This window comes from Moschus berezovskii, chromosome 10 (assembly GCF_049115385.1).
Source record: "Moschus berezovskii isolate FMDL1 chromosome 10, NW_MosBer_1.0, whole genome shotgun sequence".
In the NCBI taxonomy this organism is placed as follows: domain Eukaryota; kingdom Metazoa; phylum Chordata; class Mammalia; order Artiodactyla; family Moschidae; genus Moschus; species Moschus berezovskii.
In genome coordinates this window covers 20,027,157-20,043,039 of record NC_142469.1, presented here as the reverse complement: position 1 = coordinate 20,043,039, position 15,883 = coordinate 20,027,157, and the positions used below count along the sequence as shown (strand labels likewise).

The 15,883-nt window shown below is 37.5% G+C and overlaps 1 protein-coding gene across 1 annotated transcript in view; it reads left to right on the top strand.

The window, feature by feature from the left end:
- The first annotated feature begins 6,644 nt into the window (after positions 1 to 6,644).
- The window catches only part of IMPG1 (interphotoreceptor matrix proteoglycan 1), a 164,099-nt gene continuing 154,860 nt past the window's right edge, over positions 6,645 to 15,883 (top strand). The window contains 1 exon segment of the mRNA XM_055433698.2: positions 6,645 to 6,711. Coding sequence (XP_055289673.2) covers positions 6,645 to 6,711 — 67 coding nt within the window.

The following is a 15,883-nucleotide window of genomic DNA, read 5'->3' as shown; positions in this document are numbered from 1 at the left end:
GAAGACTTACAAGACCTTTTAGAACTAACACCCAAAAAAGATGTCCTTTTCATTATAGGGGACTGGAATGCAAAAGTAGGAAGTCAAGAAACACCTGGAGTAACAGGCAAATTTGGCCTTGGAGCCTAGAAGGAAGCAGGGCAAAGGCTAATAGAGTTTTGCCAAGAGAACGCACTGGTCATAGCAAACACCCTCTTCCAACAACACAAGGGAAAACTCTACACATGGACATCACCAGATGGTCAACACCGAAATCAGAGTGATTATATTTTTCGCAGCCAAAGATGGAGAAGCTCCATACAGTTAGCAAAAACAAGACCAGGAGCTGACTGTGGCTCAGATCATGAACAACTTATTGCCAAATTCAGAATTAAATTGAAGAAAGTAGGGAAAACCACTAGACCATTCAGATATGACCTAAATCAAATCCCTTATGATTATACAGTGGAAATAAGAAATAGATTTAAGGGTCTAGATCTGATAGATAGAGTGCCTGATGAACTCTGGATGGAGGTTAGTGACATTGTACAGGAGACAGGGACCAAGACCATCCCCGTGGAAAAGAAATGCAAAAAAGCAAAATGGCTGTCTGAGGAGGCCTTACAAATAGCTGTGAAAAGAAGAGAAGCGAAAAGCAAAGGAGGAAAGGAAAGATATAAGCATCAAATGCAGAGTTCCAAAGAATAGCAAGGAGAGATAAGAAAGCCTTCCTTAGACATCAATGCAAAGAAATAGAGGAAAACAACAGAATAGAAAAAAACAAGAGATATTTTCAAGAAAATTAGAGATATCAAATGAATATTTCATGCAAAGATGGGCTCGATAAAGTACAGAAATGGTATGGACCTAACAGAAGCAGAAAATATTAAGAAGAGGTGGCAAGAATACATAGAAGAACTGTACAAAAAAATATCTTCACGACGAAGATAATCATGATGGCGTGATCACTCACCTGGAACCAGACATCTTGGAATGTGAAGTCAAGTGGGCCTTAGAGAGCATCACTAAGATCAAAGCTAATGGAGGTGATGGAATTCCAATTGAGCTATTTCAAATCCTGAAAGATGATGCTGTGAAAGTGCTGCACTCAATATGCCAGCAAATTTGGAAAACTCAGCAGTGGTCACAGGACTGGAAAAGGTCAGTCTTCATTCCAATCCCAAAGAAAAGGAATGCCAAAGAATGCTCAAACTACCGCACAATTGCACTCATCTCACACACTAGTAAAGTCATGCTCAAAATTCTCCAAGCCAGGCTTCAGCAGTATGCGAACCGTGAACTTCCAGATGTTCAAGCAGGTTTTAGAAAAGGCAGAGGAACCAGAGATCAAATGCCAACATCCGCTGGATCATGGAGAAAGCAAGAGAATTCCAGAAAAACATCTATTTCTGCTTCAACCCTGTATGCTGCTGCTGCTGCTGCTAAGTCACTTCAGTCGTGTCCGACTCTGTGTGACCCCATAGACGGAAGCCCACCAGGCTCCCCCGTCCCTGGGATTCTCCAGGCAAGAACACTGGAGTGGGTTGCCATTTCCTTCTCCAATGTGTGAAAGTGGAAAGTGAAAACTGAAAGTGAAGTCGCTCAGTCGTGTCTGACCCTTAGCGACCCCACGGACTGCAGCCTACCAGGCTCCTCCGTCCATGGGATTTTCTAGGCAAGAGTACTGGAGTGGCTTGCCATAGGAGACAGCAAAAGAGACACAGGTGTATAGAACAGTATTTTGGACTCTGTGGGAGAGGGTGAGGGTGGGATGATTTGGGAGAATAGCATTGAAACGTGTATACTATCATATGTGAAATGAATCACCAGTCCAGGTTCGATGCATGAGACAGGATGCTCGGGGCTGGTGCACTGGGATGACCCAGAGGGATGGGATGTGGAGGGAGGAGGGAGGGGGGTTCAAGATGGGGAACACATGTACACCTGGGGTGGATTCATGTCAATGTATGGCAAAACCAACCAATATAATATTGTAAAGTAGTAGCCTCCAATAAAAAATAAAAATAATTTTAAAATTTTAACAAAAGACTAAATGGATATCCCAGAACAAAAAAATACAGTAACTAAAATTAAAAACAGTAACTTATACCCAGCTGAAGAGATAACAGTGAAATAAAAGATGAGTCAATATAATGGAAGTGGAAACAGTGTCAGACTTTATTTTTGGGGGCTCCAAAATCACTACAGATGCTGATTGCAGCCATGAAATTAAAAGACGCTTACTCCTTGGAAGGAACGTTATGACCAACCTAGATAGCATATTAAAAAGCAGAGACATTACTTTGCCAACCAAGGTCCGTCTAGTCAAGGCTATGGTTTTCCCGTGGTCATGTATGGATGTGAGAGTTGGACTGTGAAGAAAGCTGAGCGCCGAAACATTGACAGTTTTGAACTGTGGTGCTGGAGAAGACTCTTGAGAGTCCCTTGGACTGCAAGGAGATCCAACCAGTCCATTCTAAAGGATACCAATCCTGGTTGTTCATTGGAAGGACTGATGCTAAAGCTGAAACTCCAATACTTTGGCCACCTCATGCGACGAGTTGACTCACTGGATAAGAGTCTGATGCTGGGAGGGATTGGGTGTGGGAGGAGACGGGGACAACAGAGAATGAGATGGCTGGATGGCATCAACGACTCGATGGACATGTGTTTGTGTGAGCTCCGGGAGTTGGTGATGGACAGGAAGGCCTGGCGTGCTGTGATTCATGGGGTGGCAAAGAGTCGGACACGACTGAGTGACTGAACTGAACTGAACTGAAAAGGGAGGAAAAGGGTAGGGAAAACACGAATATATGATATACACAGATTTTATGACAAAGGTGGAGCTTCAGAACAATATGGAAAATGATTCTTTCAACAGATGGTGGTGGGATAAGCAAAAGTACACAATGGTGCCTACAGATGTGTAGTTAAGCAGCAAAAATAAATAAGAAAAGCAAATAAGTGATCACCATAGAAATCAGAATTAGTGATTATATTTCATGGAGAATAAAGGTCTTTCTTTGTGAATAGGACCACGTATCCCTCTGGAGGGCTATTAATATTCACTGGTTTTACTTCTATGTTACCAGGGTGTTCACGTCATAATAATTTTATTGAGCTGAACATGTAGATTGAAGCCAAGTTTTAAAATATGGATAAATGGCAACAGACCTAGAAGGACTAATCTTTAACTGGCAGGAGAGAAAGCTCAGAACAATCAAATTTGAACTGTGGTGCTGGAGAAGACTCTTGAGAGTCCCTTGGACTGCAAGGAGATCCAACAAGTCCATTCTTGAGGAGATCAATCCTGGGTGTTCATTGGAAGGACTTATGCTAAAGCTGAAACTCCAATACTTTGGCCACCTCATGAGAAGAGTTGACTCACTGGAAAAGACTCTGATGCTGGGAGCGATTGGGGTAAGAGGAGACAGGGACGACAGAGAATGAGGTGGCTGGATGGCATCACCGACTCGATGGACATGAGTTTAAGTGAACTCCGGAAGTTGGTGATGGACAGGGAGGCCTGGCATGCTGTGGTTCATGGGGTCGCTAAGAGTCGGACACGACTGAGCGACTGAACTGAACTGAACTGAACTGAAATTTACATATATATATGTATATATATATATATTATCAAACAAGAATCAGCAGGTAAACAATCCAATTTACATATATATTTTATACATATATATTTTATTTATATATAAATTATATATATTTGTATACAAATATATATATTACATATTTACATATATACACAAATACATATATATGGATATTTGTATATATCCAAATTTACATATATATATATTCTTCCCTAATTGCTCAGCAGGTAAAGAATCTGCCTGAAATGCAGGAGATATGGTTTGATCCCTGAATCAGAAAGATGCCTTGGAGGAGGGTACAGCAACCCACTCCAGTATTCTTGCCAGGAGAATCCCATGGACAGAGGAGCCTGGTGGACCACAGTCCAAGGGGCTGCAAAGAGTTGGACATAACTGAGCCACTAAGCACACATGCACGCATATAAATATAAATGTATATACACATATATATATTTAAAGACATGCAGAGTACTTCTAGATATGTAGGTAACTTAACGGAAGATCACATTAAATATAGAAGAATAAACTGAAGTAGCTAATAATCACTTAGATTTCCAACTTTCCTCCCCCATTCCACTATTTGTATAACTGTCTTTTTGCCATCCAACAGAAGGATGAATGTTTATTTTCTGAACAGGGTAGAACATTCTCTGGACTATTAAATATCTGGCAGATTTGAGAATAAGGGCAGATTTTGGAATCTTCTGAAAACAAGAAGATTAAATTAAAATATATATGAGACTAGTAAGACCCAAGTCCCAGACCTATTTCCTCACTCAGGCACTGATATATTGGGAGTTAGGCTATCTCCTAAAATCAAGAGATGAGTATAGTCTTTTCAGGAAGATCCAACCACCTAGGGAGGAAATATTTAAAGATACTGACTTCAGATATTCTGGAAGGTTTGCCAAATATAGCATAAAAATGTAGAATTCTCAGTTAAATTTGGATCTTAGATAGACAAATAATTTTATAGTATGTCACATGTAATGCTTGTGACAAATTTATACTACTACACTGAAGACCACAGTTCACAGGTTCCAATATTATGCACAAAACTTTCAGTCAACTATTTACAGACTTTAAAATAGGTGAGTGGTCAGCCAAGAATTATCAGATATTTGTGAAAAGCTTTGAATATAAAAGATTTAAAAAATTAAAATTCAGCTTGGATGAAACAGAGGCAACAAAAGAAATTTTTGAAAATGTTATTAATATTAAAGAAGTAAAAGAATTTTTATCCTTGAAATCCTGAAACAGTATCTTATTAAAATTTTTTAAAAAGAAAATAATTTAAGACAAAAACCACCAAAAACAATTCCCCAGAAATTACAAATGACAGTAAAAATTTAAGGTTAAAAGATTAAGTTGAGAAAATTTTCTAGAAATGAGAGTAGAAAGAATAAGGGGGAAACAGAAGAAACTGTGAATTTTAAAAGTCAGAGAATCAGTTCAAGAATGCCACCATCCGAATAACATGGGTGGGGAATCTACAGAAATCTCTAAGAGCAATGTTGATCACAACATGTGAGTTCAATACCTGTTAGTAATTATAGTACATTCCAGGCTCAGCATGTATACAGTCACAATAACATAAAACTGAATTTTCAATACACTGAAAATACAATAAAACTGAGGCAGGTGGAAGGATAGGACTTGTTTTATGAGGCAGAGGAAGGATTGGGTGGGGTCGGGGGAGAGGGCATTCTCAACATTCGTTATCTGACAATGCCTGAAAGCGAAAAACAAAAAGATTAGCAACAGAAGCCTACTATTTAGAGGTACTAATGAGACTACTAGAAGAATTAGCTTAAAGAATTAAAAGTGGTTGCTGTCCACGACAAAACTGACAGATGCCGTGGACACTTGCCATCTATCTCTACCATGATTAAATCACGTGCTGCTGCAGCTGCTGATCTTCAAAACTCCCTGAGAGGAGTTCAGGGTGGAGAGCAGAAGTGAGAGCTGTGCTGGGGGCAGGGGGACTGGCAGGACAGGTCTTCATAGTTAGATATTTTCAGGAGCCAAATTTATGAGCCGAATTTTTGTATCTTCTCAAATCTAGAAGAGCCGTAAAATCCTTCATGGTGATGACTCTTCCTCATGATCAGCAGAAAGCTTCCCCAGACTAGCAGAAACCTTCTGGAAAAATATATGCTTGGTGGCATGTACCCACCCTTCACCAAAATCTCATATATGCTGCCATTCCCCACTGCTTCTTTGCAACAGTTTCTCAGAACTGTTTGAAATGCTGTCTCCTGGGTTGCAGTCTTCATTTTGCTGCAAATAAAACTAGCAGCTCTCATGTGGGGTATTTTTTTTGAGTCAACATTACCTCTGAATGCAGGTAGGTACGGTACCATTGCTTTTCACAAATCTCGTAGAACTATTTGACTCTATACATTCTGTGCAAAAAAAAAAAGAAAAATTTAATTTAAATTGGACTTTAAAAGGTCATCCGTGTACTCACAGATGCCAGAAAGAAAGCAATAGTCAAGGCAGTTCAATTCTATGAGAATGGAGACAGCTTTGCAACCTCTGGAGACGAACATATCAAATAACCACATACTTCCATGGGCTCACAATTAAGTTCCTTCAATGACTGATCCTGCACATGTCATTTTGGAAAACATTTGACCCTAACTGTCAGCCTTCTTCTGCATTTGTCAGGACCTCCCTGGCTCTCTGTGTCCCTGTAATAGGTGAATAACTAAGGGAAAAAGCATTCCTTCTGTCTATGGACACTTGTTTTTAATGGCATTTGGGGTCCCGGAGCTGGGCTGACAGATGCTCTTCCAGAAGGTTAATGAGATAAAGGTTCTCCAGCTGGTCCTTAAGCAGAGATTACACCTGAGGGGAAGATAAGGAGATTATTCCAGAAGCAGGCACTGCCTCATGTTCTTCATAAACTGGCACCCTCATAAAGGTAAGCCAAGAAGGTTATCTTCACTCAGTCAATTCAATATTTCATTATTTTTCATATTTCTGTCAGTTTTTTAATGTGAGTTCGGGCTGTTCTGTGGCTATTATCAGAAATATCAATGCACAAAAGCCAGAATGCATTTGGAAGCTAGAAGAGTAATTTTTTTCCTTTGGATTTTTCTCCAAGTTCAAGGAATCAAAGGTAAGGTAAATACTTCTTTATTTTTTTAACTGCATATATATATAATCTATTTACAAAGGTGAACATTCGAAATCAGGAAAGTCACCACTATATTTCTGAGGGCTCGTATACAGTAGGCCCTGAATAAATCATGACTGAATGATTGTCATTGATTTTTTTGAAATATTTATTTTATATTTACATTATATGTTTTTCATAGTTTCATGCTAGTAAAATTGCTCAGTCGTGTCTGACTCTTTGCGACCCCATGGACTGTAGCCTACCACGCTCCTCCGTCCATGGGATTTTCCAGCAAGAGTACTGGAGTGGGTTGCCATTTCCTTCTCCAGGGGATCTTCCCGACCCAGGGATCAAACCCAGGTCTCCCACATTATAGGCAGACACTTTACCGTCAGAGCTACCAGGGAAGAGAACCCATAGTTTCACGCTAAGTGCAACTTAAGTAAACAAAACAAGAGAGAAGAATGCATCCTATTTGCTCTTTATAAAAATGAACATTCACAACACACATGTTAATAGCATTAGTAGGTCCACAAAAAGCATGAAATCAATACTTTGTCACTTATGATCAGACAAAAATCATATTCCTTACTTTCTCATAGTTAAATCATTAGCTGCTTTCCCTTAGAAAAGAGCAAATGTGCTTCATCTTCAGAGTTCATGATGAGGACCAACTCAGAAACTTGGTTGCTTGTGAAGCTGTGTGCATAAAAGAACTAGGCACTGCAAGTTTTAATGGCAAATCTTCAAGTGAATCTAAAGCAAGTCACAAAAATAGTTACATTTCAGAAAAATAGTGTACTAAAAAATAACCTGTTGAAGAAAACTTCACTTTTGTAAGTATAAGACTGATCATTATAACATACTTAATCTTTTTAAGACATCTGAAATCAGTATTGTTCAGTTCTATAAGGATGACATAACTTCCCACAATCAACCTTTTGAGTGAAGCACTGATTTTAAAATGCCTGTGGAAAAGTAAAACACATACTTGATTGTATTTAAGTCACAAAATAACAGATTCCAACAGGTATTTTATATGTAATTTCTTAGTCATTACATTTGGAGGGAAGAGAAAATTTATGGAAAAATTATATAAAAACTCCCTTCATTTACCTTTCAGTCGTCAATTATATATAAATGTTTACATTTATAAAAGCATTTTGATTAGAAACAAATGATGAGATTTCAGTATATTCTGAGCTTAATCTGCTGAAGCAAACCAATTTGTCACTTTCCAAAACCTGGCCCATCAAATCAGCTTTGGTTTTATTTGTTTAATTAATTGCTAACTAATTTAGCTATTTTTTCTATTTTCATATATCAGCTACTACAATTTCAAATAGCATAATTACATATAAAAAGTTAAGTGAAAGAAGCTTACCAAAAGAACTGCTATTTGTTATATGCCAATATCTAAGAAATAAAGTACTATAACTTCATAATAAAAGATCTTACATGGTTACTTGTTTGGGCTTTTTATTCCGTAAGAATCTCCAACCTGTGAATTTCTGTTAATCTTCTTTAGTGAGGTTTACATTAATTAGAGTTTATGTACTTTAGCCAGATTGGTTTTCCATTTATGGCTAATTAGGCTTTATGACTGGTTTCCCATTTATGGCTAATTAACCATTTACATAGAAAATGCTTCTGGTAGAGAGAGGAGTTCAACTCAATAAAACTAGCTTTTGAGTATAAAAGCTGAGAATTTAAAGTCAATCAGTAAGCCACTTTGATCGCTCACTCACGTCTGACTTCTGACTTTTTGTGACCCCATGGACTGCAGCACACCAGGCTTCCCTGTCCTTCACCAACTCCCGGAGCTTGCTCAATCTCATGTCCATCGACTCAATGATGCCATCCAACCATCTCATCCTCTGTCATCCCCTTCTCTTCCTGCCTTCAATCTTTCCCAGCATCTGGGTCTTTTCCAATGAGTCAGTACTTCTCATCAGGTGTCCAAAGTATTGCAGTTTCAACTTTAGCATTAGTCCTTCCAATGAATATTCAAGACTGATTTCCTTAACCATTGACTGGTTTGATCTCCTCACAGTCTAAGGGACTCACAAGAATCTTCTCCAACACCACAGTTCAAAAGCATCAATTCTTCGGCACTCGACTCTTTAGAGTCCAACTCTTACATCCGTATATGACTACTGGAAAATCCATAACTTTGACTACACAGACCTTTGTCAGCAAAGCAATATCTCTATTTTTTAATATGCTGTCTAGGTTGGTCATAGGTTTTCTTCCAAGGAACACTCATCTTTTAATTTCATGGCTGCAGCCACCATCTGAAGTGATTTTGAAGCCTAAGAAAATAAAATCTGTCACTGTTTCCATTGTTTCCCCATCTATTTGCCAGGAAGTGATGGGACCAGAAGCCATGATCTTAGTTTTCTGAATGTTGAGTTTTAAGCCAACTTTTTCACTCTCCTCTTTCACTTTCATCAAGAGGTTTTTGAGTTCCTCTTCACTTTCTGCCATAAGGGTGGTGTTGTCTGCATATCTGAGGTTATTTGTATTTCTCCCGGCAATCTTGATTCCAGTTTGAGTGTCATCCAGCCTGGCATTTTGCATGATGTACTCTGCATATAAGCTAAATAAGCAGGGTGACAATATATACCTTGATGTACTCCTTTCCCTATTTGGAACCAGTCCATGGTTCCATGTTGGGTTCTAACTGTTGTTTTCTGACCTGCATACAGATTTCTCAGGAGACAGGTAAGGTGGTCTGTTATTCCCATCTCTTGAAGAATTTTCCACAGTTTATTGTGATCCACACTCAAAGGCTTTGGCACAGTCAATAAAGCAGAGGTAAATATTTTCCTGGAACTCTCTTGCTTTTTCTATGATCCAATGGATGTCAGTTATTTGATCTCTAATTCCTCTGCCTTTTCTAAATCCAGCTTGAATAGTTTTAAAAAGTTATAAGTTAATTTTAAAAAAGGTATGGAAAATTACCCACAGTATGCCTATCCAAGCACAACCTATGCTGGCATCTTTATATGTTTCCTCAGTCTTTTTTCTATGCTTATTTAATATTTACATGGTGGCAGTTCTACCATGCACATAATTTTATATAGGGCTTTTTGCACAAGTTTTCTATTAGATCTACATTGGTCTCCATTGTTATCTTGCTTTGACAAGCATCATTTTATTGGCTACATATTGTTCCTTTCAGTTGTTACACCATGATTCGCTTTATCTAAACACACAACAAAAAGAAAGAACTGTTTCTAATTGTTTTGTTATGATGAATAACGTTACAATGAATATATTTGTGCATAAGCCTCTCTCAGTATTTAAGATCCCTAGCATAAATTCACTAAAGTACAATTATTGTGTCAAAGCAATATCAACAGTTTCATGGTATTTTATTCATACTGCCAAAATGCTCCTCAAAAGTTTTCCTATCCTCTTAGTTAATTTTTCCCAATTTGAGCCCACAAGTAGAGTGTTTGCTATTTATTAGATTATTTGTACCCAACACAGATTATTAAGAGATTCAGAGACAGGGCAACATTTCAAAAAGTTTCCTTTAAGCTTTGCAGATTCCAAATGTAGTTTTTCCATTGATACATGAAACTGAAATGGTTTTGATTTCAAAACATTCATTAAATAAAACTGTTTAGAGCAACGAGACAGTTCAATAGTTTCAAAGAACAATTACTTCATCAAGATACAAAGGGGCCTCTCTGATTTTCAAAATGGGAATGCTACTGTGTATAGCACAGCTTTATGCTCTTAGCTTTCCAGTTCACATAAATAATTTCATCTAATTCCTTGTAACATTCTTATGTGTGGAAGCAAAAGAAGAGAAAAAACCCAGTCTTAGCAAGCCCTAAAATGGAAATGGTGTTTATCAGAGTCTGTACTTTTCGCATTATATTTGGTTATACTAAATGAAACCTTTAGCTAAGCTATTATTAGTTCCCCAAGGTAAAGTAACTATTTTAGCAACTGTGAAATGTCAGGAAATTTGCATTTGAAGACTCTCCAGTTCTTGCTAATCGTTTACTACTGGGATATGTTCTCATTTCATAAAATTACCCAGGAAGGTATTTTCCTTTATTGTGGCTCCAAGAACAGAGAACAAAGCTTCATTTATATCCCTGAGATACCTGCCCAATGACAATTACATTAACGTTGTGACTCCTCTATTTTTTTATCTCAGCTACAGTTTCAGAACAGTGTAATTCTAAAGGCTGAAGGCAGATTTTTCTGTTAAACTATACCTGAAAAGATGTCCTTAAAATCGAAGTCATGTAAATTGAAGACACTTTGTGTCCAACTGAACAAACCATGGCAGCACACCTCAGACCATTTATTAGATTATATACTTTAAAAAGAAAAAGTGATTCCTGCCTTGTGACTCTCTCACGCTTATTTTGAGGATCACACTAAAGGACTATTGTATGTGTGAACTAATTAGCATTGACATGATCTATTACTTTCTTGGCCATTTCCCTCATTCGTGAGCAAACCACCACCTTAAGTATCAACTGTATTTGCACGCTAAACCTGTCTGCAAATTCAGATCCTGTAAACTTTTGGTGCCCCAGTCACGTTCACAGATTTTATGCTGTTTTAAAATAATCCATCTAAGGCAATCAAGTTTGTTTTTCACAATCATCTCTAAGTTTATTATTAAGTAGATATGTGGAAGTGACCATAATAAAGGTCTGGTTTTCAGCAACCACGGGGTTTGAGTTCCCTGTCTGAGACTGAGAGACAGTGTCACTGGGAGTCAATCCCACAAATGAAGAGCACCAAGTCAGATGGAATTATTTTAATAAGGAAAATGGGTGTACTTTTTGTTCTGAGTCCAAGGCAAGCTGTATGCCACAGATTATCCTATAGTGAGTTGATGCGGTTGACTGGCAAAGCTGTGGTAATGAGAATTCATATATGGAAAAGCCACTGTAAAGTCTGAACTGCAGCATACATTACTATGCTTATTTATTGAGAACACACTCCCATTGCAGCCCCTTTCCTCTGGCCACAGTAAACGTGGAAAGAATATGAAGGAGCTACAAAACTTCTAAGCACGTGGCTGTGTTCAGTAGATAAATATTCTCCCATTCTCATTCTTGAGAAGGGCTTCCCTGGTGGCTCAGACAGTAAAAATCTGCCTGTCAACACAGGAGACCCATGCTCAATCGCTGGGTTGGGAAGATCCCCTGGAGGAGGAAATGGCAATCCTCTCTAGTATTCTTTTTTTTTTTTTTTTTATAGAAGAACAATTGCTTTACAGAATTTTGTTTTTTTCTGTCAAACCTCAGCATGAATCAGTCATTGGTATACATATATCCCCTCCCTTTTGAGCTTCCCTCCCATTTCCTTCCCCATCCCACCCCTCTAGGTTAATGCAGAGCCCCTGTTTGAGTTTCCTGAGCCATACAGAAAATTCCTGTTGGTTATCTATTTTACATATGATAATGCAAGTTTCCATGTTACTCTTTCCATACATCTCACCCTTTCCTCCCCTTTCCCCAAGTCCATAAGTCTATTCTCTATGTCTGTTTCGCCATTGCTGCCCTGTAAATAAATTCTTCAGCCATTTTTCTAGATTCCATATATATGCATTAGAATATGATATCTTTCTTTCTCTTTCTGACTTACTTCACTCTGTATGATAGGTTCTAGGTTCATCCACCTCATTAGAACTCACTCAAAGGTGTTCCTTTTTATGGCTGAGTAATATTCCATTGCGTATATGAACTACAACTTCTTTGTCCATTCATCTGTCATTGGACATCTAGGTTGCTTCCATGTTCTAGCTATTGTAAATAGTGCTGCAATGAACGATAGGACACATGTCTTTTTCAATTTTGGTTTCCTCAGGGCATATGCCTAGGAAAGGGATTGCTGGGTTAAATGGTGGTTTTATTCCTATTTTTGAAGAAATTTCCATACCGTCTTCTATAGTGACTGTATCAATTTACATTCCCACCAACAGTGTGAGAGTGTTCTCTTTTCTCCACACCCTCTCCAGCATTTATTGCTTGTAGACTTTTTGATGATGGCCATTCTGACTGGTGTGAGGTCATATCTCATTGTGGTTTTGATTTGTATTTTTCTAATAATGAGTGATGTTGCACATCTTTTCACATGTTTCTTAGCCATCTATATGTCTTCTTTGGAGAAATGCATGTTTAGGTCTTTTTCCCACCTTTTGATTGGGTTGTTTGTTTTTCTGGTATTGAGTTGTATGAGCTTCTTGTATATTTTAGAAATTAATCCTTTGTCAGTTGTTTCATTTGCTATTATTTTCTCCCATTCTGAGGGGTGTCTTTTTACCTTGCTTATAGTTTCCTTTAGTGTGCAAACACTTTTAAGTTTAATCAGGTCCCATTTGTTTACTTTTGTTTTTATTTCTGTTACTGTAGGAGGTGGGTAATAGAGGATCTTGCTTTGATTTATGTTATCAAATGTTCTGCCTATGTTTTCCTCTAAGAGTTTTATAGTTTCTGGTCTTACATTTAGGTCTTTAATCCATTTTGAGTTTATCTTTGTGTATGGTATTAGGAAGTGTTCTAATTTCATTCTTTTACATGTAGCTGTCCAGTTTTCCCAATACCATTTATTGAAGAGGCTAACTTTGTCCCATTGTATATTCTTGCCTCCTTTGTCAAAAATAAGGTACGCAGAGGTGCATGGGTTTATTTCTGGGATTTCTATCTTGTTCCATTGGTCTATATTTCTGTTTGTGTGCCAGCACCATACTATCTTTATGACAGTAGCTTTGTAGTATAATCTGAAGTCAGGAAGGTTGATTCCTCCAATACCATTCTTCTTTCTCAAGTCGGCTCTGGCTCTTCAGGGTCTTTTGGGTTTCCATAAGGAAATCAGTCCTGAATGTTTGTTGGAAGGACTGATTCTGAAGCTGAAACTCCAATACTTTGGCCACCTGATGCAAAGAGCTGACTTATTTGAAAAAACCTTGATGCTGGGAAAGATTGAAGGCAAGAGGAGAAGGGGATGACAGAGGATGAGATGGTTGGATGGCATCACTAACTCAATGGACATGAGTTTGAGTAAACTCTGGAAGTTGATGATGGACAGGGAGGCCTGGCATGCTGTAGTCCATGGGGTCACAAAGAGTTGGACACGACTGAGCAACTGAACTGACTGACTGACTGACTGATGAATTGTGAAATTTTTTCTTCTAGTTCTGTGAAAAATGTCATTGGTAATTTGATAGGAATCACATTGAATCTGTAGATTGCATTTGGGAGTATAGTCATTTTCACAATATTGATTCTTCCTACCCAGGACCATGGAATATCTATCTGTTTATGTCATCTTTGATTTCTTTCATTAGTGTCTTATAATTTTCTGTGTACAGTTCTTCTGTCTCCTTAGGTAAGTTTATTCCTAGATATTTAATTCTTTTTGTTGCAATGGTGAATGGCATTGATTCCTTAATTTCTCTGATTTTTCATTGTTAGTATATAGAAATGCAAGTGATTTCTATGTATTGATTTTGTATCCTGCAATTTTGCTAATTTCACTGATTAGCTCTAGTAATTTTCCGATTCTATCTTTAGGGTTTTCTATGTACAGTACCATGTCATCTGCAAACAGTAAGAGCTTCTTCTTTTCCAATTTGGATTCCTTTTCTTTTTTTCCTTCTTTGACTGCTGTAGCTAGGACTTCCAGAGCTATGTTGAATAATAGTGGTAAAGTGGACATCCTTGTCTTGTTCCTGATCTTAGGGGGAATGCTTTCAGTTTTTCACCATTGAGAACAATGTTTGCTTTAGGTTTATCATATATGGCCTTTACTATGTTGAGGTAGGTTCCTTCTATGGCCATTTTTGAAGAGTTAATCATAATGGGTGCTGAATTTTGTCAAACACTTTTTCTGCATCTATTGAGATCTTCATATGATTTTTATCTTTCAGTTTGTTAATATGGTGTATCCCATTGATTGATTTGCATATATTGAAGAATCCTTGCATCGCTGGAATAAACCCAACTTGATCATGGTGTGTGTGCTTTTTGATGGGTTGCTGAATTCTGTCTGCTAAAATTTTGTTGAGGATTTTTGCATCTATGTTCATCAGTGATGTTGGCCTGGAGTTTCCTTTTCTGTGTTGTCTTGTCTGGTTTTGGTATCAGGGTGATGGTGGCCTCCTAGAATGAGTTTGAAAGTGCTCCTTCCTCTGCAATTTTTTGAGTTTTAGAAGGATAGGCGTTAGCTCTTCTCTAAATGTTTGATAGAATTCTCCTGTGAAGCCATCTGGTCCTGGGCTTTTGTTCTTTGGGAGATTTTTTATCACAGCTTCAATTTTAGTATTTGTAATTGTGTTGTTCATAATTTCTACTTCTTCCTGGTTCAGTCTTGGAAGATTTAACTTTTTCTAAGAACCTGTCCATTTCTCCCAGGTTATCCATTTTATTGCCATATAGTTGTTCATAATAGTCTCCTGAATTGTCTGTTGTAACCTCTCCTTTTCATTTCTAATTTTGCTGATTTTATTCTTCTTTCTTTTTTTCTTGATGAGTCTCGTGAAAGTTTTGTCAATGTTTTTTATCTTCTCAAAGAAACAGCTTTTAGTTTTATTAATCTTTATTTTTTTTCTTTCATTTCTTTTTCATTTATTTCTGCTCAGATCTTTATGATATTTTTCCTTCAACTAATTTTGGATATTTTTGGTTATTCTTTTTCCAGTCATTTTAGGCATAAAGTTAGGTTGTCTATTTGATGTTTTTTCTGTTTCTTAAGGTAGGATTGTATTGCTATAAACTTCCCTCTTAGAACTGCTTTTGCTGCCTCCCATCGGTTTTGAGTTGTGTTTTCATTGTCATTTCTTTCTAGAAATTTTTTGATTTCCCTTTTGATTTCTTCAGTAACTTGTTGGTTATTTAGAAACATGTTGTTTAATCTCCATGTGTTTGTGTTTCTTACAGTTTTTTTCTTGTAATTGATATCTAGTCTCATAGCATTGTGGTCAGAGAAGATGCTTGATATGATTTCCATTTTCTTAAATTTACTGAGGTTTGATTTGTGACTCAAGATGTGGTCTATCCTGGAGAATGTTCCATGTACACTTGAGAAGAAGGTGTGTGCTGCATTTGGATGGAATGTCTTGAAGATATCAGTGAGATCCATTTCATCTAATGTATCATTTAAGACTTGTGTTTCCTTATTAACTTTCTGTTTT